Genomic DNA, 27,488 nt, shown 5'->3' on the forward strand with positions numbered 1-27,488 from the left:
CAGGTTGAGGGCCGCAGAATTCAGATGGAAAAACGGCCCTTGAGACAGCAAGTCTGGTCGGTCTGGTAGTGCCCACGGTTGGCCGACCGTGAGATGCCACAGATCCGGGTACCACGACCTCCTCGGCCAGTCTGGAGCGACGAGGATGACGCGGCGGCAGTCGGCCCTGATCTTGCGTAACACTCTGGGCAACAGTGCCAGCGGAGGAAACACATAAGGGAGCTGAAACTGCGACCAATCCTGAACTAAGGCGTCTGCCGCCATAGCTCTGGGATCTTGAGACCGTGCCATGAACGTCGGTACCTTGTTGTTGTGCCGGGACGCCATGAGGTCGACGTCCGGCACCCCCCAGCGGCAACAGATCTCCTGAAACACGTCCGGGTGAAGGGACCATTCCCCTGCGTCCATGCCCTGGCGACTGAGATAATCCGCTTCCCAGTTTTCCACGCCTGGGATGTGAACTGCAGAGATGGTGGAAGCCGTGGCTTCCACCCACATCAAAATCCGCCGGACTTCCTGGAAGGCTTGCCGACTGCGTGTGCCGCCTTGGTGGTTGATGTATGCCACCGCTGTGGAATTGTCCGACTGAATTCGGATCTGCTTGCCTTCCAGCCACTGCTGGAACGCTTTCAGGGCAAGGTACACTGCCCGTATTTCCAGAACATTGATCTGAAGTGAGGACTCTTGCTGGGTCCACGTACCCTGAGCCCTGTGGTGGAGAAAAACCGCTCCCCACCCTGACAGACTCGCGTCGTCGTGACCACCTCCCAGGATGGGGGCAGGAAGGATTTCCCCTTCGATAATGAAGTGGGAAGAAGCCACCACCGAAGGGAAGCTTTGGTCGCCTGAGAGAGAGAGACGTTCCTGTCGAGGGACGTCGGCTTCCTGTCCCATTTGCGTAGGATGTCCCATTGAAGAGGACGCAGGTGAAACTGCGCGAAAGGGACTGCCTCCATTGCTGCCACCATCTTCCCCAGGAAGTGCATGAGGCGCCTCAAGGGGTGTGCCTGACCTTGAAGGAGAGATTGTACCCCTTTCTGTAGTGAACGCTGCTTGATCAGCGGAAGCTTCACTATCGCTGAGAGGGTATGAAACTCCATGCCAAGATATGTCAGCGATTGGGCCGGTGTCAGATTTGACTTTGGAAAATTGATGAGCCACCCGAAACTCTGGAGAGTCTCCAGAGTAGCGTCGAGGCTGTGTTGGCATGCCTCTTGAGAGGGTGCCTTGATCAGGAGATCGTCCAAGTAAGGGATCACAGAGTGACCCTGAGAGTGGAGGACCGCTACTACAGTAGCCAGAACCTTGGTGAAAACCCGTGGGGCTGTTGCCAGGCCGAACGGCAGTGCCACGAACTGCAGGTGTTCGTCTCCTATGGCGAAGAGCAAGAAGCGCTGGTGCTCTGGAGCAATCGGTACGTGGAGATAAGCATCTTTGATATCGATCGATGCAAGGAAATCTCCTTGGGACATTGAGGCGATGACGGAGCGGAGGGATTCCATCCGGAACCGCCTGGTCTTTACATGTTTGTTGAGCAGTTTCAGGTCCAGGACAGGACGGAAAGACCCGTCCTTCTTTGGGACCACAAACAGGTTGGAGTAAAAACCGTGACCCTGTTGCTGAAGAGGAACAGGGACTACCACTCCTTCTGCCTTCAGAGTGCTCAGCGCCTGCAGAAGAGCCACGGCTCGCTCGGGAGGCGGGGATGACCTGAAGAATCGAGTCGGGGGACGAGAGGTGAACTCTATCTTGTAACCGTGAGACAGAATGTCTCTCACCCAACGGTCTTTTACCCGTGGCAGCCAGGTGTCGCAAAAGCGGGAGAGCCTGCCACCGACCGAGGATGCGGATTGAGGAGGCCGAAAGTCATGAGGAAGCCGCTTTGGTAGCGGCACCTCCGGTGGTCTTTTTAGGACGTGACTTAGACCGCCATGAATCAGAGTTCCTTTGATCTTTCTGAGGCCTTTTGGACGAGGAGAATTGGGACCTGCCCGCGCCCCGAAAGGACCGAAACCTCGACTGCCCCCTCCTCTGTTGGGGTATGTTCGGTTTGGGCTGGGGTAAGGATGTATCCTTTCCCTTGGATTGTTTGATGATTTCATCCAAACGCTCGCCAAACAATCGGTCGCCAGAAATTGGCAAACTGGTTAAGCGCTTTTTGGAAGCAGAATCTGCCTTCCATTCCCGTAGCCACAAGGCCCTGCGGAGTACCACCGAATTGGCGGATGCAACCGCCGTACGGCTTGCAGAGTCCAGGACAGCATTAATAGCGTAAGACGCAAATGCCGACGTCTGAGCGGTTATGGACGCCACCTGCGGCGCGGAAGTGCGTGTGGCTGCGTCAATTTGCGCTTGACCTGCTGATATAGCTTGTAGCGCCCATACGGCTGCGAATGCTGGGGCAAAAGAAGCGCCGATAGCTTCATAGATGGATTTCAACCAGAGCTCCATCTGCCTGTCAGTGGCATCTTTGAGTGAAGCCCCATCTTCCACTGCAAGTATGGATCTAGCCGCCAGTCTGGAGATTGGAGGATCCACCTTGGGACACTGAGTCCAACCTTTGACCACGTCAGGGGGAAAGGGATAACGTGAATCCTTAAGGCGCTTAGAAAAGCGCTTATCTGGACAATCATGGTGAATCTGGACTGCCTCTCTGAAATCAGAGTGGTCCAGAAACATACTCGGTGTACGCTTGGGAAACCTGAAACGGAATTTCTCCTGCTGAGAAGCTGACTCCTCCACCGGAGGAGCTGAGGGAGAAATATCCAACATTTGATTGATGGACGCAATGAAGGGAATTTTGTTACTTACCGTAAATTCCTTTTCTTCTAGCTCTTATTGGGAGACCCAGACGATTGGGGTATAGCTACTGCCCTCTGGAGGCCACACAAAGCACTACATTAAAAGTGCAAGGCCCCTCCCCCTCTGGCTATACCCCCCCCCGTGGTATCACGGGTTCACCAGTTTTAGTGCCAAAGCAAGAAGGAGGAAGCCAATAACTGGTTTAAACAAATTAACTCCGAATAACATCGGAGAACTGAAAAACCGTTCAACATGAACAACATGTGTACCCGCAAACAACAAAAAAACATCCCGAAGGACAACAGGGCGGGTGCTGGGTCTCCCAATAAGAGCTAGAAGAAAAGGAATTTACGGTAAGTAACAAAATTCCCTTCTTCTTCAGCGCTCTATTGGGAGACCCAGACGATTGGGACGTCCAAAAGCTGTCCCTGGGTGGGTAAAGAAATACCTCATGTTAGAGCTGCAAAACAGCCCTCCCCTACGGGGGTGTCACTGCCGCCTGCAGGACTCTTCTACCTAAGCTGGCATCCGCCGAAGCATAGGTATGCACCTGATAATGCTTGGTGAAAGTGTGCAGACTGGACCAGGTAGCTGCCTGGCACACCTGTTGAGCCGAAGCCTGGTGACGTAATGCCCAGGACGCACCCACGGCTCTGGTTGAGTGGGCTTTTAGCCCTGAAGGAACCGGAAGCCCCGCAGAACGGTAGGCCTCTAGAATTGGTTCTTTGATCCATCGAGCCAGGGTGGCTTTAGAAGCCTGCAACCCCTTGCGCGGACCAGCGACAAGGACAAAAAGTGCATCGGCACGGCGCATGGGCGCCGTGCGGGAAATGTAGATTCTGAGTGCTCTCACCAGATCTAGCAAACGTAAGTCCTTTTCATACCGGTGAACCGGATGAGGACAAAACGAAGGCAAGGATATATCCTGATTAAGATGAAAAGAGGAGACGACCTTAGGGAGAAACTCCGGAATAGGGCGCAGCACTACCTTGTCCTGGTGGAACACCAGGAAGGGAGCCTTGGATGACAGAGCTGCCAGCTCAGACACTCGCCGAAGCGATGTGATCGCAACAAGAAACGCCACTTTCTGTGACAGCCGAGAAAAGGAAACTTCCTTCAGAGGCTCGAAGGGCGGCTTCTGGAGAGCAACTAGTACCCTGTTCAGATCCCATGGATCTAACGGCCGCTTGTACGGGGGCACAATATGACAGACCCCCTGCAGGAACGTGCGCACCTTAGAAAGACGTGCTAGACGCTTCTGAAAAAACACGGATAGTGCCGAAACTTGCCCTTTAAGGGAGCTGAGCGACAAGCCCTTTTCTAACCCCGATTGCAGGAAGGAAAGAAACTTGGGCAATGCAAATGGCCAGGGAGACACTCCCTGAGCAGAGCACCAGGATAAGAAAATCTTCCACGTTCTGTGGTAGATCTTAGCCGAATTCGACTTTCTAGCTTGTCTCATTGTGGCAACGACTCCTTGAGATAATCCTGCAGATGCTAGGATCCAGGACTCAATGGCCACACAGTCAGGTTCAGGGCCGCAGAATTCTGATGGAAAAACGGCCCTTGGGACAGTAAGTCTGGTCGGTCTGGCAGTGACCACGGTCGACCGATCGTGAGATGCCACAGATCCGGATACCACGACCTCCTCGGCCAGTCTGGAGCGACGAGTATGATGCGGCTGCACTCGGATCTGATCTTGCGTAGCACTCTGGGCAAGAGCGCCAGAGGCGGAAACACGTATGGGAGCTGAAACTGCGACCAATCTTGAACCAAGGCGTCTGCCGCCAGAGCTCTTTGATCGCGCGACCTCGCCATGAATGCCGGGACCTTGTTGTTGTGCCGGGATGCCATTAGGTCGACGTCCGGCACTCCCCAGCGGCGACAGATTTCCTGAAACACGTCCGGGTGAAGGGACCATTCCCCTGCGTCCATGCCCTGGCGACTGAGGAAGTCTGCTTCCCAGTTTTCTACGCCTGGGATGTGAACCGCGGATATGGTGGATGCTCTGTCCTCCACCCACATTAGAATGCGCCGGACTTCTTGGAAGGCTTGCCGACTGCGCGTCCCTCCTTGGTGGTTGATGTATGCCACCGCTGTGGAGTTGTCCGATTGGATTCGGATCTGCTTTCCTTCCAGCCACTGTTGGAAGGCCAGTAGAGCAAGATACACTGCTCTGATCTCCAGAACATTGATCTGAAGGGTGGACTCCTGCGGAGTCCACGTCCCCTGAGCCCTGTGGTGGAGAAATACTGCTCCCCACCCTGACAGACTCGCATCTGTCGTGACTACTGCCCAGGATGGGGGCAGGAAGGATCTTCCCTGAGACAATGAGGTGGGAAGGAGCCACCATTGTAGGGAGTCCTTGGCCGTCTGGGAAAGCGAGACTTTCCTGTCCAGGGACGTTGACTTCCCGTCCCATTGGCGGAGAATGTCCCATTGAAGTGGGCGCAGATGAAACTGCGCAAAGGGAACTGCTTCCATGGCTGCCACCATCTTCCCTAGGAAATGCATGAGGCGCCGCAAGGGATGCAACTGGCCCTGCAGAAGAGATTGCACCCCTGTCTGTAGTGACCGCTGCTTGTTCAGCGGAAGCTTCACTATCGCTGCTAGAGTATGAAACTCCATGCCAAGATACGTTAGTGATTGAGTCGGTGATAGGATCGACTTTGGAAAGTTGATGATCCATCCGAAAGACTGTAGGGTCTCCAGCGTAGCATTCAGGCTGTGCTGACATGCCTCTTGAGAGGGAGCTTTGACCAATAAATCGTCTAGGTAAGGGATCACCGAGTGTCCCTGAGAGTGCAAGACTGCTACCACCGCCGCCATGACCTTGGTGAAGACCCGTGGGGCTGTTGCCAGACCAAATGGCAGAGCTACGAACTGAAAATGGTCGTCTCCTATCACAAAACGTAGAAAACGTTGATGTTCTGTAGCAATTGGCACGTGGAGATAAGCATCTTTGATGTCTATTGAGGCAAGGAAGTCTCCTCTGGACATTGAGGCAATGACAGAACGCAGGGTTTCCATCCGGAACTTCCTGGCGTGCACATGTTTGTTGAGCCGTTTTAGGTCCAGAACAGGACGGAACGAGCCGTCCTTTTTTGGAACCACAAAGAGATTGGAGTAAAACCCTTGCCCTTGTTCCTGAGGAGGGACTGGGATCACCACTCCTTCCGCTCTTAGGGAGCCCACCGCCTGCAGCAGAGCATCTGCTCGGTCTGGATGTGGGGAGGTTCTGAAGAACCGAGCTGGAGGACGAGAATTGAACTCGATTCTGTACCCGCGAGACAAAATGTCCGTCACCCACCGGTCTTTGACCTGTGACATCCAAATGCCGGAAAAGCGGGAGAGCCTGCCCCCGACCGGCGATGCGGAGGGAGGGGGCCGGAAGTCATGAGGTAGCCGCTTTGGAAGCGGTACCTCCATTTGCTTTCTTGGGGCGCGTGTGAGCCCGCCACGAATCTGAGTTTCTTTGCGTCCTCTGAGTCCCTTTGGACGAGGTAAATGGTGTCTTGCCCGAACCTCGAAAGGACTGAAACCTCTGCTGCCACTTTTTCTGCTGAGGTTTGGTGGTTCTGGGTTGTGGTAAAGAGGAGTCTTTACCCTTAGACTGCTTAATGATATCAGCCAATGGCTCGCCAAACAGTCTATCTCTAGATAAAGGCAAACTGGTTAAACATTTTTTGGAACCAGCATCTGCTTTCCAGTCCTTTAACCACAAGGCTCTGCGCAAAACTACCGAATTGGCGGACGCCATTGAGGTGCGACTGGTAGATTCTAGGACCGCATTGATAGCGTAAGACGCAAACGCCGACATCTGCGTGGTAAGGTGCGCCACTTGCGGCACTGCTGGATGTATGATAGCATCCACTTTTGCTAAGCCAGCTGAAATAGCCTGGAGTGCCCATACGGCTGCGAATGCCGGAGCAAACGACGCGCCGATAGCTTCATAGACAGATTTTAACCAAAGGTCCATCTGTCTGTCATTGGCATCTTTAAGTGAAGCGCCATCCTCCACTGCAACTATGGACCTAGCTGCGAGTTTGGAAATCGGGGGGTCTACCTTTGGACACTGTGTCCAGCGCTTGACCACCTCAGGGGGGAAAGGGAAACGCGTATCTTTAGATCGTTTAGAGAAACGCCTTTCTGGGTGAGCGTCGTGCTTCTGGATTGATTCTCTGAAGTCAGAGTGATCCAAGAAAGCACTCAATTTACGCTTGGGATAGAGGAAACGAAACTTCTCCTGCTCTGCAGCTGCCTCCTCTGCTGAAGGGGCTGGGGGAGAAATATCCAACAGCCTATTGATGGCTGAGATAAGGTCGTTTACCATGGCATCCCCATCAGGGGTATCCAGGTTGAGAGGGGTTCCAGGAATGGATTCCTGATCACTCTCATCAGACACATCACAGGGAGACTGATTGCGCTGAGACCCTGAGCAGTGTGATGACGTCGAGGGTCTTTCCCAGCGAGCTCGCTTAGGGTGGCTGGGGCTATCATCTGAGTCATAATCCTCGGCCTGTGAAGCCGGGGACCCCCCTGTGGGCTGGATTAATTCCAAGTGAGGGGGACCTGAGGACAGAGGCCTCGCCGTGCCCAAAGACTGAGCCCCATGCATAGATTGCAAGGTTTCAAGGATTTTTGCCATAGAGACAGACATATTATCAGCAAAAACTGCAAAGTCTGTCCCTGTCACCGGGGCAGGACTTACAGGCGTCTCAGCCTGGGTCACTCTCCCTCCTGACTCCGGCTGGCGAAGCAGCACCGGGTCGGAGCATTGCACACAATGGGGGTCATCGGAGCCTGCTGGTAGATTAGCCCCACATGCAGCACACGCAGCACACACAGCCCTGGCCTTGGCAGCCTTGCGTTTTGAGGATGGCATGTTGCTGCTTCCACAGAGTGATCTGGGAGAGCAGCCAGAAGCGACCTCACAGTGCAAGAAATACAATATCTCTATATCCTACACAGTACACCGATACACCGTGGGGCACTAGAGGGACCAGCACAGAAAAATCGCTTACCGCCCGCTTAAAAAGCGGGTGTGTGGTCGCCAGATAGCCCCTAGTCCAGGTCTCCCAGAGCCTTGCGTCCTTCCTCCAGCCAGACTGCATGTAATGGCTGCCGGCGTCCTGAGAGAGAAGGGGGGCGGGCCCTGGGCGTTCCTGGCTAAGAGCGGGAAGCCTGCTTCCCTCTGTGCCTAGTGTGAGGGCTGGAGCATGTAAATCAGGCTCCAGCCCTCGTCGCTGCTAGCGAACAGCGTCTCTCCCCTACCCTGAATGACAGGGTGGGGGCGGGAACGAATCGGAGCTGCCGGCGTCCTAGGCCCAAAAAGCCGGGGACTCAATTTATAACCGCCGCCGCCGTAAAAGTGCGGACGGCGGATCCCCGGCGCACCACAAGTCACAGCAGCGCCGCCCGGTCCAGAGGGGGTCGGCGCTGCGTTCCCATACACAAACAATCCCCCAGTAATCTGTAGGGACACTAACTCCAACGTTGCGGTCCCCGGCGCACTACAACACCCAGCCAGCCCGGAGTGTGTCTGTGCCTGCCGGGGACACAGAGTACCTGTATGATGCAGGGCCTGTCCCTGATCGTACTCCTGCTCCGTCTCCATCAGGTTCTAATGGGTCTGTGGATGGAGCCCGGCGTCAGAGCTGAGAGGCCGGCAGGATCCCACTTCCACAGAGCCCTACCAGGGGATGTGGAAGGAAAACAGCATGTCAGGCTCCATCCCTGTACCAGCAATAGGTACCTCAACCTTACAACACCATCCAGGGGTGAGAAGGGAGCATGCTGGGGACACTATATGTGTCCTCTTTTCTTCCATCCGAAATAGTCAGCAGCTACTGCTGACTAAAATCTGTGGAGCTATGCATGGAATGTCTGACCTCCTTCGCACACAAAGCTAAAACTGGTGAACCCGTGATACCACGGGGGGGGTATAGCCAGAGGGGGAGGGGCCTTGCACTTTTAATGTAGTGCTTTGTGTGGCCTCCAGAGGGCAGTAGCTATACCCCAATCGTCTGGGTCTCCCAATAGAGCGCTGAAGAAAAGATCGTTCACTATGGCGTCCCCGTCCGGAGTATTTAGATTGAGAGCGGCCTCAGGATCAGAATCCTGATCAGCTGTCTCCGCGTCATCAACCAGAGATTCCCCCCGCTGAGACCCTGAACAATATGATGATGTCGAGGGAATTTCCAAGCGAGCTCGCTTAATCGGTCTGGGGCTGGGGTCCGTGTCAGAGCCCCCAGCCTGGGATCTATGAGATACCCCGGGGGGACATTGTTGGTCCAACTGAGGGGGGCCAGGGAACAATGATTCAACAGAGTCCCTGTGCTGAGATACCGGTCTGGACTGCAAGGCTTCTAGTATCTTAGCCATAGTTTCAGAGAGTTTATCCTTAAAGACTGCAAACTCCGTCCCTGTCACCTGGATAGTGTCAGCAGGTGGCTCCCCCTGGGCCCCTCTTAGCAGAGGCTTCGGCTGAGTAAGTGCAGCAGGGGCCGAGCAGTGCACACAATGAGGGTCAGTGGAACCTGCCGGTAGCGGCGTCGTACATGCGGCGCAGGCAGCATAGTAAGCCTGTGTTTTGGCACCCCTGCCTTTTGTGGGCGCCATGCTATTGTCTTCCCTGAGCAACACAATAGGGTATATAGCCAGAATCAACTGTGCACCATACAGTGTAAAGTATATACCATAAACATATAATTACACTTCTGCACAATGGGGCTAGCACCACAGGTGCTGCTTACCACCCGCTTAAAGCGGTTGTGAGGCCACCAGAATCCCTGCCTGGGTCTCCCAGAATTTGTCCCCCTCTGCAGCGTCCGAGGAGCTGACAGGAATGGCTGCCGGCGTCCTGAGGAGAGGAGGGAGCCGTGGGCGTGACCCAGAAAGTGCGGGAACTGGTGCCCCACTGTGCACAGTGAGGGGGATGGAGTATGCAAAGCATGCTCCAGCCCTCATTGCTGCTCGTCTGTACAGCGTCCCGCCCTTCCCCTGCCTGTCAGGGCTGGGGGCGGGAGGAAAAAAGACTAGGCCGCAAAAGCCGGGGACTCGAGTAATAAGCGCGGCCGCCGTATAAGCGCGGCCGGCGCGGAAGTCCCCGGCGCACTACAAGTCCCAGCCGCGCCGCAGTGTTAACCATGGCAGCGGCGGTCAGCGCGGTAGTCCCCACACAAACACACTCAGCGACGCTGAGTGTGTAATGGCACATTTAACCCGGTCAGCGCCGCGGTCCCCGGTGCACTAGCACACCCAGCAATGCTGGAGTGTTGCTGTGCGCGGTCCCTACGGGGACACAGAGTACCTCCAAGTAGCAGGGCCATGTCCCTGAACGATACCCGGCTCCTATCCAGCAGGCTCCTCTGGAGTTGTGGATGAAGCACGGTCTCAGTGCCTGGAGACCGATAGGATCCCACTTCACCCAGAGCCCTAAGGGGGATGGGGAAGGAAAACAGCATGTGGGCTCCAGCCTCCGTACCCGCAATGGATACCTCAACCTTAACAACACCGCCGACAAGAGTGGGGTGAGAAGGGAGCATGCTGGGGGCCCTATATGGGCCCACTTTTCTTCCATCCGACATAGTCAGCAGCTGCTGCTGACCAATCTGTGGAGCTGTGCGTGCATGTCTGCCTCCTTCGCACAAAGCATAAAAACTGAGGAGCCCGTGGGAGCACGGGGGGGTGTATAGGCAGAAGGGGAGGGGCTTTACACTTTTAGTGTAATACTTTGTGCGGCCTCCGGAGGCATAGCCTATACACCCAATTGTCTGGGTCTCCCAATGGAGCGACAAAGAAATATATATTTAAAAATAAAAGCATAATTATTAAAAAGCAAATATTTTAAAAAAGCATATATATATATATATATATATATATATATATATATATATATATATATATATATATATATATATAAAAGTCTTTTAAAGAAAACATTTAAAATCATATTTAAAAAAAAATCTATAATTTATTTAAAAAAAATGTTCTTTTTTAATATTCTAGTTTTTTTCTTTTCTCTAAATATATACTCCTTGAAGTTTGTTGTTTTTTTAAATACATATCCTTTTTTAAATTATGCATAGTTACTGGTTTTAAAAATAATAAATAAATGAATGAATGAATGAACATATAGTTTATTTAAAAAAAAAAAAAATGCACTGAAAAACAAATTATATTTTTTTTGAGCAGTATATATAAAAACAGGTACAAAGTTGTGGGGTGACTGAACCAAAATGTAAGGACCAGAAAGCGTAATCTGTATGTATGAGGATCGGCAGTGCCATCTGCTGGTCATTGTGCACATTACAGAGAGGGAAGAGAATAACTCTGTATTTATTCATCAGTTCTTAAAAAAAAAAAAAAAAGAAGAAAAGAAAAGTGAAACTAAAAATAAGAAAAAAAACACTTACAGAAAAGGCGGATATCTTTTTCAGATATGCTTTCTGAGGGCTGTAGTAGACAAAAAAAAAAACAATATAACAATTATTTGTAACAAAGTCTAAATCCTATGAATTTGGAAATTTAAATAAAAAAAAAAACAAAACTAAAAAAAATCAAAACACTCCATTATAGACTTACTCTGCCAATAGACTGCAGGAGTTTAGAAACATAATTTTCCACTGTTGAAGCATCATTTTTAGCTTTTTCTCGATACCTATGAGGCAAAACACATCGGTAAATGGATTTGTCAGATTTATTTTACCTGAAAAAGAAAATAAAAAATTACAGTAAAGCTGACCCCACACATCAGATTTTGGCCAAATGTGCCTTACACATGCACGCTCAACCAGGCCTGTACCTCTGGCGGCAACTTATTAAACCTTTAAAACAAAAGGATCGGGCATTGAACGTAACTTACTGAATTTTTCTTTCCCCCGGTTAACCACCAATCATGAAGGTGTATGGCCAGCTTTAGGCTCATCTCCTAAATATATCTACAGCTTAAAGGGCTTTTCCCATTTTCAGAGGTATATTGTGGGATAGTAGTTTTAAATACAAGCACTTTTGTAATTTACTGACTATTCAAATTTGCAGCCATTCTTAAGATAAAACCTGCTTATACACAACAGTCCTTCTGAAGAAGCAAAGCTGCAGTGTAAAGCATGGAGGAAGAAAAAAAAAAAACTCCAGTCAAGGTGAAATAATAGGTTTTTTTTTTTTTTTTTTAAAGCGCTTAACCTAATTTTTTCTGTATCACTTTGTGAAAAATGGTTACAACTGTCAATAAACTCACACATTCTGCAGTTTAATGAATTTATCCGAGTCGGCGATCATATCGGGAATCGTTCCTCGCAGCGGCAGATTCCCTTTCCCTTCACATGATGTGAATTCTTTAACAGCTCGAGCCAAAATCCAAAAATCAGAAGACTACAAAAAAAAAAAAAAATTAGGACATCAAGGTGAAAGGGATATTAAATCCTATTTTTTTTTTATAGAATATATATACACACTTCCTGTGTGTGTGTGTATGTAAATATACGTATATATGCACACATATTCACACTATATGTATATTACATATATATATATATACACACATATACACACACACAAACATTTAAAATGAAGGGAATTTTGTTTACTTACCGTAAATTCCTTTTCTTCTAGCTCCTATTGGGAGACCCAGACAATTGGGTGTATAGCTACTGCCTCCGGAGGCCACACAAAGTATTACACTTTAAAAAGTGTAACCCCTCCCCTCTGCCTATACACCCTCCCGTGCATCACGGGCCCATCAGTTTTGGGGCCAAAGCAGGAAGGAGGAACTTATAAATTGGTCTAAGGTAAATTCAATCCGAAGGATGTTCGGAGAACTGAAACCATGAACCAAAAGAAACGATTCAACATGAACAACATGTGTACACAAAAGAACAACCAGCCCGAAGGGAACAGGGGCGGGTGCTGGGTCTCCCAATAGGAGCTAGAAGAAAAGGAATTTACGGTAAGTAAACAAAATTCCCTTCTTCTTTGTCGCTCCATTGGGAGACCCAGACAATTGGGACGTCCAAAAGCAGTCCCTGGGTGGGTAAAAGAATACCTCGATAAAAAGAGCCGAAAAAAACGGCCCTCTCTTACAGGTGGGCAACCGCCGCCTGAAGGACTCGCCTACCTAGGCTGGCATCTGCCGCCGCATAGGCATGAACCTGATAGTGTTTCGTGAAAAGTGTGCAGACTCGCCCAGGTAGCCGCCTGACACACCTGCTGAGCTGTAGCCTGGTGCCGCAATGCCCAGGACGCACCCACGGCTCTGGTAGAATGGGCTTTCAGCCCTAAAGGAATCGGAAGCCCCGAAGACGGTAGGCTTCAAGAATCCGTTCCTTGATCCACCGAGCCAAGGTTGACTTGGAAGCCTGCGACCCCTTACGCTGGCTAGCGACAAGGACAAGGAGCGCATCAGAACAGCGCAGGGGCGCCGTGCGAGAAATGTAGAGCCGGAGTGCTCTCACTAGATCTAACAAGTGCAAATCCTTTTCACACTGGTGAACTGGATGAGCCAAAAGAAGGTAAGGAGATATCCTGATTGAGAAGAAAGAAGGGAATTTTGTTTACTTACCGTAAATTCCTTTTCTTCTAGCTCCAATTGGGAGACCCAGACAATTGGGTGTATAGCTACTGCCTCCGGAGGCCGCACAAAGTACTACACTTAAAAGTGTAAGGCCCCTCCCCTTCTGGCTATACACCCCCCCCGTGGGAGCACGGGTCCCTCAGTTTTAGTGCAAAAGCAAGAAGGAGGAAAGCCAATAACTGTTTCAAAAACAAATTCAATCCGATAACAATATCGGAGAACGTAACTTATCAACATGAACAACATGTGCACCCGAAAAACAAAATCCCTAAGAAAAAACAGGGCGGGTGCTGGGTCTCCCAATTGGAGCTAGAAGAAAAGGAATTTACGGTAAGTAAACAAAATTCCCTTCTTCTTTTTCGCTCCTAATTGGGAGACCCAGACAATTGGGACGTCCAAAAGCAGTCCCTGGGTGGGTAAAAGAATACCTCGTGATCGGGCTGTCAGGCAGCCCTTTCTTACAGGTGGGCCACCGCCGCCTGCAGGACTTGTCTACCTAGGCTGGCATCCGCCGAAGCGTAGGTATGCACCTGATAATGCTTGGTAAAAGTGTGCAGACTCGACCAGGTAGCCGCCTGGCACACCTGCTGAGCCGTAGCCTGATGCCGTAATGCCCAGGACGCACCCACGGCTCTGGTAGAATGGGCCTTCAGTCCAGAAGGAGTCGGAAGCCCAGCAGAACGGTAGGCGTGAAGAATTGGTTCCTTGATCCACCGCGCAAGGGTGGATTTGGAAGCTTGCGACCCTTTATGCTGACCAGCGACCAGGATAAAGAGTGCATCCGAACGGCGCAGAGGCGCCGTGCGGGAAATGTAGATCCTGAGTGCTCTCACCAGGTCCAACAGATGCAAACCCTTTTCAAATTGGTGAACTGGATGCGGACACAAAGATGGTAAAGTGATATCCTGATTGAGATGAAAGGAAGATACCACCTTGGGAAGAAACTCTGGAATTGGACGCAGTACTACCTTGTCTTGGTGAAACACCAGGAAGGGAGATTTGCAAGATAACGCCGCCAGCTCTGACACTCTCCGAAGAGACGTGACCGCCACCAGAAAAGCCACTTTCTGTGAAAGCCGAGAAAAGGAAATCTCCTTCATAGGCTCGAAAGGTGGCTTCTGGAGAGCAATTAGAACCTTGTTCAGATCCCAGGGTTCCAATGGCCGCTTGTAAGGGGGAACGATATGACAAACCCCTCCAGGAACGTGCGTACCTTAGGAAGTCGCGCCAGGCGCTTCTGAAAGAATACGGATAGCGCAGAGACTTGTCCTTTAAGGGAGCTAAGCGACAAACCTTTTTCCAACCCAGACTGCAGGAAGGAAAGAAAAATAGGCAATGCAAATGGCCAGGGAGAAACTCCCTGAGCGGAGCACCAAGATAAGAATATCTTCCACGTTCTGTGGTAGATCTTGGCGGAGGATGGTTTCCTAGCCTGTCTCATGGTGGCAACAACATCAGGAGATAAACCTGAGGTCCCTAGGATCCAGGACTCAATGGCCACACAGTCAGGTTCAGGGCCACAGAATTCAGATGGAAAAACGGCCCTTGAGACAGCAAGTCTGGACGGCCTGGTAGCGCCCACGGTTGTCCTACCGTAAGATGCCACAGATCTGGGTACCACGACCTCCTTGGCCAGTCTTGGCGGAGGATGGTTTCCTAGCCTGTCTCATGGTGGCAACAACATCAGGAGATAAACCTGAGGTCCCTAGGATCCAGGACTCAATGGCCACACAGTCAGGTTCAGGGCCGCAGAATTCAGATGGAAAAACGGCCCTTGAGACAGCAAGTCTGGACGGCCTGGTAGCGCCCACGGTTGTCCTACCGTAAGATGCCACAGATCTGGGTACCACGACCTCCTTGGCCAGTCTGGAGCGACGAGAATGGCGCAACGGCAGTCGGACCTGATTTTGCGGAGCACTCTGGGCAACAATGCCAGAGGTGGAAACACATAAGGTAGTCGGAACTGCGACCAATCCTGAACTAAGGCGTCTGACGCCAGAGCTCGGTGATCGTGAGACCGTGCCATGAAAACCGGGACCTTGTTGTTGTGCCGTGACGCCATCAGGTCGACGTCCGGCATCCCCCAGCGGCGACAGATCTCCTGAAACACGTCCGGGTGAAGGGACCATTCCCCTGCGTCCATGCCCTGGCGACTGAGAAAGTCTGCTTCCCAGTTTTCCACGCCTGGGATGTGAACTGCGGATATGGTGGATGCTGTGTTTTCCACCCACGTCAGAATCCGCCGGACTTCTTGAAAGGCTTGCCGACTGCGTGTTCCCCCTTAGTGGTTGATGTACGCCACCGCTGTGGAATTGTCCGACTGAATCCGGATCTGCTTGCCCTCCAGCCACTGTTGGAAGGCTCGCAGAGCAAGATAGACTGCTCTGATTTCCAGAACATTGATCTGAAGGGTGGACTCTCTCTGAGTCCACGTACCCTGAGCCCTGTGGTGAAGAAACACTGCTCCCCACCCTGATAGGCTCGCATCTGTCGCGACCATCGCCCAGGATGGGGGTAGGAACGACTTTCCTTTTGACAATGAGGTGGGAAGAAGCCACCATCGGAGAGAGTCCTTGGCTGCCTGAGAGAGGGAGACATCCCTGTCGAGGGACGTCGACTTCCCGTCCCATTGGCGGAGAATGTCCCATTGTAGAGGGCGCAGATGAAACTGCGCGAAAGGGACTGCTTCCATTGCTGCCACCATCTTCCCTAGGAAATGCATGAGGCGCCTCAAGGAGTGGGACTGGTTCTGCAGGAGAGATTGCACCCCTGTCTGCAGAGAGCACTGCTTGTCCAGTGGAAGCTTCACTATCGCTGAGAGAGTATGAAACTCCATGCCAAGATATGTTAGTGATTGGGTCGGGGTTAGATTTGACTTTGAAAAGTTGATAATCCACCCGAAACTCTGGAGAGTCTTCAGTGCCACGTCCAGACTGTGTTGGCATGCCTCTTGAGAGGGTGCCTTTATAAGTAGATCGTCCAAATACGGGATCACGGAGTGACCCTGCGAGTGCAGGACAGCTACTACTGCTGCCATGACCTTGGTGAAGACCCGAGGGGCTGTTGCCAGCCCGAAAGGTAACGCTACGAACTGCAGGTGTTCGCTTTCTATAACGAAGCGTAGAAAACGCTGATGCTCTGGCGCAATCGGCACGTGAAGATAAGCATCTTTGATGTCTATTGATGCTAAGAAATCTCCTTGAGACATTGAGGCTATGACGGAGCGTAGAGATTCCATCCGGAACCTCCTGGTTTTTACGTGTTTGTTGAGCAATTTTAGATCCAGGACGGGCCGAAAGGACCCGTCCTTCTTTGGCACCACAAACAGATTGGAGTAAAAACCGTGACCTTGTTCCTGAAGAGGAACGGAAGTCACCACTCCTTCCGCCTTTAGAGCGGCCACCGCCTGCAGCAGAGCATCGGCTCGGTCGGGCGGTGGGGAAGTCCTGAAGAAACGAGTTGGAGGACGAGAGCTGAACTCTATCCTGTACCCGTGAGACAGAATGTCCTTCACCCAACGGTCTTTGACCTGTGACAGCCAAATGTCGCCAAAGCGGGAGAGCCTGCCACCGACCGAGGATGCGGAGAGAGGAGGCTGAAAGTCATGAGGAAGCCGTCTTGGTAACGGTTCTTCCTGCTGTCTTTTTTGGGCGTGACTGAGTCCGCCAAGAATCTGAGCCTCTCTGATCCTTTTGAGTCCTTTTGGACGAGGAGAATTGGGACCTGCCTGAGCCTCGAAAGGACCGAAAACCAGACTGACCCCTCCTTTGTTGGGGCTTGTTTTGTCTGTGTTGAGTTAAGGATGAGTCCATACCCTTGGAGTGTTTAATGATTTCATCCAAACGCTCCCCAAACAATCGGTCGCGAGAAAAAGGCAAACTGGTTAAGCACTTCTTGGAAGCAGAATCTGCCTTCCATTCTCTCAACCACAGGGCTCTGCGCAAAACCACGGAGTTGGCTGACGCCACCGCCGTACGGCTCGTAGAGTCCAGGACAGCATTAATCGCGTAAGACGCGAATGCAGACATTTGAGAGGTCAATGGTGCCACCTGCGGGGCAGATGTACGTGTGACCGAGTCGACTTGTATAAGCCCAGCTGAAATGGCTTGGAGTGCCCATACGGCTGCAAAAGCTGGCGCCAACGACGCTCCAATAGCTTCATAGATGGATTTCAGCCAGAGCTCCATCTGCCTGTCAGTGGCATCTTTAAGTGCCGCTCCATCTTCTACTGCAACTAAAGATCTAGCTGCAAGCCTGGAGATTGGAGGGTCCACCTTGGGACACTGGGTCCAACCCTTGACCACGTCAGGGGGGAAAGGATAGCGTGTATCTTTAAGCCGTTTAGAAAACCGCTTCTCAGGATAAGCGTGGTGTTTCTGGATTGCATCTCTAAGGTCAGAGTGGTCCAGAAAAGTGCTTAATTTACGCTTGGGATATCTCTAAAATGGAATTTCTCCTGCTGTGAAGCTGCCTCCTCCGCAGGAAGAGCTGGCGGGGAAATATCTAACATCCTATTGATGGACGCTATAAGATCATTCACTATGGCGTCACCATCCGGTGTATCCAGATTGAGAGCGGTCCCAGGATCGGAATCTTGATCAGTTACATCCGCCTCATCACCCATAGATTCGTCCCGCTGGGATCCTGACCAGTGAGACGAAGTTGAGGGCTCCTCATAACGAGCCCGCTTAGGTTGTCTGGGACTGTTGTCTGAGTCAGAATCGTCACCCTGGGATGCATGTGACACCCCCGGAGCTTGGAAGTGTTCCAGCTGAGGGGGACCAGGGAGCAATGATGCCACAGTGTCCATGGTCTGAGTTACTGGTCTAGACTGCAATGTTTCAAGAATCTTTGACATGGTCATAGACAATCTGTCAGCAAAAGCTGCAAACTCCGTTCCTGTCACCTGGACAGCATTCACAGGTGGTACACTCTGGGTCACGTCCAGCAGAGGCCCCGGCTGTGCAAGTTGCACAGGGGCCGAGCACTGCACACAATGGGGGTCAGTGGAACCTGCCGGTAGAGCAGCCCCACATGCGGTACAGGCAGCATATAATGTCTGTGCCTTAGCACCCTTGCGTTTTGCGGACGACATGCTGTTGCCTCCTTGTAATCTAGGAGGGTATATAGCCGAGAATCACCAGCGACCGTACAGTACAAAGTATTTGCAAACACAAAATACTCAGTATACAAACGGCACAAGTGGGGGTGAGCCCTTGAGGGCTGCTTACCGCCCGCTGAACAGCGGGTATGAGGCCGTAGAATCCCGTGTCTGGGTCTCCCCTCTGCAGCTCAGCGTGCAGGCAGGAATGGCTGCCGGCGTTCAGTGAAGAGGGGCGGACCGTGGGCGTGCCACAAACAAAGTGCGGGAAACTGCGTCCTACTGTGCCTGGTGTGAGGGCTGGAGTATGTAAAAAAGACTCCAGCCCTCAGCGCTGATGCTCTGTACAGCGTCCCGCCCTCCTCCTGACTGGCAGGTGCGGAGGCGGGAACGAACGAACTAGGCCGCAAAAGCCGGGGACTGTAGTAATAAGCGCGGCCGTGATATATGCACGGTCAGCGCGGAAGTCCCCGGCGCACCACAAGTCCCAGCCGCGTCGCAGTCCCAGCGGCCGGCGCGACCGTTCTCCCTGAGTCTACCCACTCAGCTAAGCTGAAGTGAGGAAATGGCACAAGCGCAGCAGCGCTGTTGTCCCCGGCGCACTAACACACCCAGCAATGCTGCGGTGTGCGCGCGTATGCACGGGGACACAGAGTACCTTGACGGAGCAGGGCCATGTCCCTGACGATACTCAGCTCCATATCCAGCAGCTTCTCCAGGGGCTGTGGATGGAGCACGGTCTCAGTGCCTGGAGACCGGTAAAATCCCACTTCGCCCAGAGCCCTAATGGGGATGGGGAAGGAATCAGCATGTGGGCTCCAGCCTCCGTACCCGCAATGGGTACCTCAACCTTAACAAGCACCACCGACAGAAAGTGGGGTGAGAAGGGAGCATGCTGGGGGCCCTGTATGGGCCCTCTTTTCTTCCATCCGACATAGTCAGCAGCTGCTGCTGACTAAATAGTGGAGCTATGCGTGCGTGTCTGACGACCTTCGCACAAAGCAAAAACTGAGGGACCCGTGCTCCCACGGGGGGGTGTATAGCCAGAAGGGGAGGGGCCTTACACTTTTAAGTGTAGTACTTTGTGCGGCCTCCGGAGGCAGTAGCTATACACCCAATTGTCTGGGTCTCCCAATTAGGAGCGAAAAAGAAAAGGGGGATACCACCTTAAGTAGGAATTCCGGGACCGGACGCAGGACCACCTCGTCCTGGCGTAACACCAGGAAGGGGGCTTTGCATGATAGCGCTGCTAGCTCCGACACTCTCCGAAGTGATGCGCCTGCCACTTGGAAGACCACCTTCTGCGAAAGGCGTGATAGAGATAACTCCGAGGACGCTAAGAGCCAGGCAACAATGGCCACGCAGTGAGGTGGAAGGCCGCAGAATTCAGAAGGAAAATGGCCCTTGAGACAGCAAGTCTGAACGGTCCGGGAGTGCCCACGGGCGACCCACCGTAAGGTGTCACAGATCCAGGTATCACGACCTCCTCGGCCAGTGTAGAGCAACGAGGATGGCGCGGCGGCAGTCGGACCCGATTTTGAATGACACTCTGGGCAGCAGTGCCAGAGGGGGAAATACATAAGGCAGTCGAAATTGCGACCAGTTCTGAACTGATGCGTCCGCCGCCAGCGCTCTGTGCTGGTGGTTGATGTACGCGACCGCAGTGGCGTAGTCCGACTGTATCCGGATCTGCCTGCCGTCCAGCCACCGCTGGAACGCCTGTAGGGCTAGATACACTGCCCTTAATTCCAGAACATTGATCTGAAGGGAGGACTCTGTCGGAGTCCAGGTTCCCTGAGCCCTGTGGTGGAGGAAGACCGCTGTCCACCCTGACACTCTCGTCCGCCCAGGAAGGGAGCAGGAAGGATTTTTCATTCGACAAGAAGTGGGAAGAAGCAACCACTGAAGAGAGGTTTTGGTTGCCAGAGAAAGAGAGACGTTCCTGTCTAGGGACGTCGACCTCCTGTCCCATTTGCGGAGAATGTGCCATTGGAGTGGACACAGATGAATACTGCGCAAGGGGAACTACCTCCATTGCTGCCACCATCTTCCCTAGGAAGCGCGTGGGGGACCTCAAGGGGCGTGACTGGGCCCGAAGGAGAGAGTGCACCCCTGTCTGCAGCGAACGCTGTTTGTCCAGCGGAAGCTTCACTATCTCTGAGCGAGAATGAAACTCCATCAAGAGGTAAGTCAGTGATTGGGTCGGTGTCAATTTTTACTTTGGGAAATTGATGATCCACCCTAACCTCTGGAGAGTCTCCAGAGCAATGTTCGGACCGAGTTGACATGCCACCCGAGAGGGTGTCTTGACTTAGGAGATCGTCTAAGACAGGGATCACCGAGTGTCCCTGAGAGTGTAGGCCCGCCACCACTGATGCCATGACCTTGGTGAAGCCCCGTGGGGCTGTCGCCAGGCCGAAAGGCAGAGCCACGAGCTGAAAGTGTTCGTCCCGGATGGCGAAACACAAGACGCGTTGATGCTCTGGTGCAATCGGAACATGGAGATAAGCATCCCTGATGTCGATTGATGCTAGGAAGTCTCCTTGGGATCGAGACGATGACAGAGCGGAGAGATTTCATCCGAAAAAGTCTGGTTCTCACGTGTCTGTTGAGCAGAATGAGGCCCATAACTGAACGGAATGATCCGTCCTTTTTTGGTACCCCGAACAAGTTGGAGTAAAGCCGCGACCACGTTCTTGAAGCGGAACGGGGATCACAACTCCATCTGCCGTCAGAATTCACCGGCTGAAAAAAATGCATCGGTTCGCTCGGGGGGCGGAGATGTTCTGAAGAAACGAGTCGGAGGACGAGAGCTGATCTCTATCCTGTAACCGTGAGACAGACTGTCTCTCACCCATCGGTTTTGGACATGTGCCCACCAGGCGTCGCAAAAGCGGGAGAGCCTGCCACCGACCGAGGACGTGGTCTTGGTGAGGCCGAAGTCATGAGGAAGCCGCCTTGGAGGCGGTTCCTCCGGCGGTCTTTGTAAGACGTGACTTAGACCGCCATGCAGAAGAGTTCCTCTGGCCCTCCTCTGACCTGTTGGATGTGGAGGAACGGAACTTGGCTGAGGACCGAAAGGACCGAAACCTCGATTGTATTTTTCGTTGCTGAGGTCTGGTTGGTTTGGACTGGGGCAAGGACGAGTCCTTTCCCTTGGGCTGTTCAATAATTTCATCCAATTGCTCGTCAAACAAACGGTCGCCAGAAAATGGCAAACCGGTTAAGAACTTCTTGGAAGCAGATTCTGCCTTCCATTCACGTAGCCACATGGCCCAGCGGGCTGCCACCGAATTGGTGGATGCTACCGCTGTACGGCTCGCAGAGTCCAGGAACGGCCTTCATGGCGTAGGACGAAAAGACCTACGCTTGAGAAGCCAAGGACACAACCTGCGGGGCAGAGGTACGTGCGACCGCATTAATCTCAGCCAGAGAAGCTGAGATAGCTTGGAGTGCCCTCACGGCTGCGAAGGCCGGAGCAAAAGATGCGCCTATGGCTTCATAGATGGATTTCATCATAAGCTTTATTTGCCTGTCAGTGGCATCCATGAGAGATGAACCATCTGCCACTAATACTACGGATCTAGCCGCCAGTCTGGAGACTGGAGGATCCACCTTGTGACGCTGAGCCCAACCCTTAACTACGTCAGGGGGGGAAAGGGTAACGTGTGTCATTAAGGCGCTTAGTAAAGCGCTTGTCCGGAAAGTTCTGTGCTTCTGGACAGCCTCTCTGGAGTTAGAGTGATCGAAAAACGCACTCCGTGTACATTTGGGAAACCTAAACTGGTGTTTCTCCCGCTGTGAAGCCGACTCCTCCATAGGAGAAGATGGGGAAGAGAGGTCTAGCACCTGGTTGATGGACGCTATAAGGTCATTTACTATGGCGTCCCCTTCAGGTGTATCCAGATTGAGAGCAACGTCAGGGTCAGAGCCCTGAGCTGCGACCTCCACTTCATTCTCCCGAGAGTCCTCAAGCTGAGCGTGATGAAGTCGTGGAAGGTTCCCAGCGAGCCCGGTTAGCCTGTCTGAGGCCGCGGTCCGTGTCGGAGTTCTCACCGTGGGATCTGGGTGTTACCCCAGGAGCCCCTTGTTGTACCGACCCAGAGGGGCCTGGGAGCGATGAACTCACAGCGCCCTGGCCCTGTGTTACCGGTCTGGACTGCAAAGCTTCCAGTATCTTAGCAGCCCCTCTGTACATAGACTGGGTCATGGAATGTGAAAGCGACTCAGAGAGTTGCTCAGTCAAACGTGCAAACTCTGTCCCTGCCATCTGTGCAGTGGAAACCGGTGGTACCACCTGAGCCGAGGGTCCCACCAGTGCCGGAGGCTCCGGCTGAGTGAGTGCCCCAGGGGCCAAGCATTTGTACACAATGATAGGTGGAACCTGCCGGCAAAATAGCCGCACAAGAGGTACAGGTTGCAAAGAAAGCCTGTGCCTTGGCACCCTTACTGTTTGCGGACGACCTGCTGTTGTCACCTCTTAGTAATCAGCGAGGGTATATAGCCAAAAGCAAATAGTGCTGCCGAACAGTGAAATCATATACCATATAAATATATATATATAAACACACACTTCGGCACCCAAGGGGGGCCAGCACCCGATTGGGAAACTGGTGCCCCACAGTGCTCAGTGAGGGGGGAGGAGGATACCAAGTATGCTCCAGCCCTCACTGCCGACGTCCAGTCGGCCGTCCCGTCGTTACCCCTGACTGGCAGGCCCGGGAACGGGAGTATATGGTACTAGGCCGCAAGAGCCGGGGACTAAAGTTAAAAACGCGGCCGGCAAACAGGCGCGGTCGGCGCGGTAGTCCCGGTCTCACAAACCACACAGCAACCGCTGCGGCGTTTGTAACCCAGGTGCTGCATGCAGCGTCCCCAAAGGGGACACAGAGTACCTTATGGATGCAGGGCTCTGTCCCTGATGATGTCCAGTCTCCTGTCCGTCAGAATCCCCCAGGGGCTGCGGATGGAGCCCAGTCCCAGTGCATGGCGACCGGTTAGGAACCCCCTCTCCCAGAGCTGCAGAGCACATTCTGAGATCCTCCACCGGCAGAATCATACTGAGACCCATATAACAATGGCTGCCGGCGTTCCGAGGGGAGGAGGGAGCCGAGGGCGGAACCACAAAAGTGCGGAATCTGTGCCCCATAGTGATCAGTGAGGGGGGAGGAGGACAGCGAAGTGTGCTCCAGCCCTCACTGTCGGCGTCATACCGACCGTCCCGCCCTTCCCCCTGACTGGCAGGCCCAGGGGCGGGAGTTTAATACACTAGGCCGCAAAAGCCGGGGACTAAAGTAAAAACCGCGGCCGGCAAACAGGCACGGTCGGCGCGGTAGTCCCGGTCAAAAAAACCACACCGCAGTCGCTGCCGCGTCTGAAGGCCAAGGTGCTGCATGCACCGTCCCAAAGGGGACACAGAGCACCTGTAGATGCAGGGCCATGTCCCTGACGATACTCAGTCTCCTGTCCGGCAGATTCCCCCAGGGGCTGCGGAGGGAGCCCGGTCCCAGTGGCTGGATGACCGGTTAGGATCCCACTTCACCCAGAGCCCCTAAGGGATGGGGAAGGAAAACGGCATGTGGCTCCAGCCTGTGTACCCGCAATGTGTACCTCAACCTTAACAGCACCGCCGACTCAGTGGGGTGAGAAGGGAGCATGCCGGGGGCCCTGTTAGGGGCCCTCTTTTCTTCCATCCGATATAATCAGCAGCTGCTGCTGACTAAAATGTGGAGCATTGTGTGAATGTCAGCCTCCTTCAACACAAAGCATAAAACTGATGGGCCCGTGATGCACGGGAGGGTGTATAGGCAGAGGGGAGGGGTTACACTTTTTAAAGTGTAATACTTTGTGTGGCCTCCGGAGGCAGTAGCTATACACCCAATTGTATGGGTCTCCCAATGGAGCGACAAAGAAATATATATATATATATATATATATATATATATATACATACATATGCACACACACACACACACACACACACACACACACACAAATATATGTGTGTATATATATGTAAATATATGTACGCACGCACATTTTATATATTATATATATAAAAATTATATACAATTACATATGTATATTATAATATATACATGTATATTATATATTCATATATATATACATATGTATATTATATATTATTTTTTATATATATATATATATATATATATATATATATATATATATAATATTTAAAAAAGAAAACAAAACACATATATGTATATAAAATATATATATATTTATTTATTTATTTAAAAAAAAGCAAACAAAACACAAAACCATGTTAAAACCATGTTAAAACTGCTAAAAATTCCCTTCATCCGGCGAATGAGACCTTAATATCAGATACCCTGGAAATTCGGATAATCCTTGCTAAAAGTAAAGGCCAGATTACAGGACTTTTTGAATGATGGGATGTGACTACATTATTTTTCGCCCCCGGGGTCTCACCTGTTGAGTGATGTTTCTGCATCGCTCATCATTAAAAATGTCTTCAATGTTACTGGGAACCTAAGGAAAATAAAACAAAAAGGCAAGAATAAGCCATAATGGACATGGAATATAATCCTAAAATTTATATTTTATTTAATTTAAAGGGCCAGTACATTTTTAAAGAAATGAAAGGGGATGTTTAACAGTAATGAGCTCTCATTTGGACAGATAGGTCAGATTAGTGGGGATCCGCCTCCTGGACTACCGCTGATTAGGTGCTGCTGTGCACTGGAAGCTGAATAGCTCCTTTATCCCCTTCACCCCGGGCGATTTTCCATTTTTCGTTTAGCTCCCTTTCTTCCGAGAGCCATAACTTTATTTTTCCATCAATCTTGCCATATAAGAACTTATTTTTTGTGGGACAAGTTGTACTTTTAAATGAAACCATGAGTGTTCCCATATAGTGTACTGGAGGTGCAGCAGCGGTTAGGTGCAGCAGCGGTTAGGTGCAGCAGCGGTTAGGTGCAGCAGCGGTTAGGTGCAGCAGCGGTTAGGTGCAGCAGCGGGTAGGTGCAGCAGCGGGTAGGTGCAGCAGCGGGTAGGTGCAGCAGCGGGTAGGTGCAGCAGCGGGTAGGTGCAGCAGCGGGTAGGTGCAGCAGCGGGTAGGTGCAGCAGCGGGTAGGTGCAGCAGCGGTTAGGTGCAGCAGCGGGTAGGTGCAGCAGCGGGTAGGTGCAGCAGCGGGTAGGTGCAGCAGCGGGTAGGTGCAGCAGCGGGTAGGTGCAGCAGCGGGTAGGTGCAGCAGCGGGTAGGTGCAGCAGCCAAAATATTGTGAAACAAGGCAGAGAACATGCACTGATTTTAATGGACACTTCCATGTTCTTTGTTACCTTGGTTGTATTCAGTGCAGTGTTTACGTTCTTCACGGCCTCCTCGAAGTTCTCCTCGTCCTCAGGGACGCCGTTCTCGTTCTTCAGGATCCCTGTGAAAGGCAGATCACTAGGTTACACGGAGGAGTGGCCTATGTGAGAAGCGCCGGGGATAGCGGGAGCACATACCTTGGCGGAGTAGGTCCCGGAAGGCTTCTTTCTCTTTGTAAGTCTTGGGTATCTGTTCTGCATTCTATGAGAAAAGTCGGGGGGGGTCAGAGGAACGTGAGGGTGGGACGCAGAGACCCCCCAGGACATTACCTCTTTGCGCCATTTCTCCAAGTACTTGGCCACCACGATAATCCACGGAGTGTGACTGTGATCCTAAATGGAAAACACAAATACATGCATTGAGGGGTTATTTTTGCGATTCTTCTGTTTTATACACTTTCCAATGATCCATAATCTCCGATAATTCAGCAACTATCGGCTATGCCTGGTGGAGAGATGGGTGGGTGATAACGTGTTGATCGGAAAAATATGTATATTATATACACATACATACACACGTGCTACATACCTTCCTCTCCATATGGTCCAGGTCACACAGCTGCAGATGTTCCCAGAGCTCGGTGAAGGGCTGGTCCAGCCGCAGGTCCTCCAGAGCATTGTCAGGGTGAGATTCTATCACTGGGTGATTAGAGGGAAGGGAAGAAAATTCATTAACGGGGCTATTGTCAGAAAACCTCTGCACCCCACCTGCAGTTTATTATACGAAAAGCTGCTGATAAGTCTTTGGCTTTGTGATCTTTTTGTGTTTCTACGGTAACGAATGTTACATCACATGAAAGCCTTATGTGTCTAATATATGTTTTCAAAATTTAGTGTTTGTTGCTTAAATCCCTTTAAATGTATGATCTCCACGAGAGAGAAAAAAGGGGGTGAGGACGAGGGAAAAGAAAAAAAGGTCCAAGGAGGAGGGAAAAAAAAAAAAAGGAAAAAAAAGGGCCGAGGAGGAGAAACGGGTGAGAGAGGAGGAGAAACGGCTGAGAGAGGAAGAGAAACGGCTGAGAGAGGAAGAGAAACGGGTGAGAGAGGAAGAGAAACGGGTGAGAGAGGAAGAGAAACGGGTGAGAGAGGAAGAGAAACTGGTGAGAGAGGAAGAGAAACGGGTGAGAGAGGAAGAGAAACGGGTGAGAGAGGAAGAGAAACGGCTGAGAGAGGAAGAGAAACGGCTGAGAGAGGAAGAGAAACGGCTGAGAGAGGAAGAGAAACGGCTGAGAGAGGAAGAGAAACGGCTGAGAGAGGAAGAGAAACGGCTGAGAGAGGAAGAGAAACGGCTGAGAGAGGAAGAGAAACGGCTGAGAGAGGAAGAGAAACGGCTGAGAGAGGAAGAGAAACGGGTGAGAGAGGAAGAGAAACGGGTGAGAGAGGAAGAGAAACGGGTGAGAGAGGAAGAGAAACGGGTGAGAGAGGAAGAGAAACGGGTGAGAGAGGAAGAGAAACGGGTGAGAGAGGAAGAGAAACGGGTGAGAGAGGAAGAGAAACGGGTGAGAGAGGAAGAGAAACGGGTGAGAGAGGAAGAGAAACGGGTGAGAGAGGAAGAGAAACGGGTGAGAGAGGAAGAGAAACGGGTGAGAGAGGAAGAGAAACGGGTGAGAGAGGAAGAGAAACGGGTGAGAGAGGAAGAGAAACGGGTGAGAGAGG

At 51.9% G+C, this 27,488-nt stretch overlaps 1 protein-coding gene across 1 annotated transcript in view; it reads right to left on the reverse strand.

The window, feature by feature from the left end:
- NAE1 (NEDD8 activating enzyme E1 subunit 1) overlaps positions 1-27,488 on the reverse strand; it is a 78,823-nt gene that overhangs the window by 47,258 nt on the left and 4,077 nt on the right. The window contains exons 8-15 of the mRNA XM_075326994.1: positions 26,362-26,471; positions 26,103-26,165; positions 25,971-26,034; positions 25,803-25,894; positions 24,933-24,992; positions 12,044-12,177; positions 11,389-11,464; positions 11,220-11,259 (exon numbers count right to left, since the gene is read on the reverse strand). Coding sequence (XP_075183109.1) covers positions 11,220-11,259; positions 11,389-11,464; positions 12,044-12,177; positions 24,933-24,992; positions 25,803-25,894; positions 25,971-26,034; positions 26,103-26,165; positions 26,362-26,471 — 639 coding nt within the window. The remainder of the gene's footprint in view (positions 1-11,219; positions 11,260-11,388; positions 11,465-12,043; positions 12,178-24,932; positions 24,993-25,802; positions 25,895-25,970; positions 26,035-26,102; positions 26,166-26,361; positions 26,472-27,488) is intronic.

The sequence above is a fragment of the Anomaloglossus baeobatrachus genome, chromosome 10 (genome assembly GCF_048569485.1).
Source record: "Anomaloglossus baeobatrachus isolate aAnoBae1 chromosome 10, aAnoBae1.hap1, whole genome shotgun sequence".
Lineage (NCBI taxonomy): Eukaryota > Metazoa > Chordata > Amphibia > Anura > Aromobatidae > Anomaloglossus > Anomaloglossus baeobatrachus.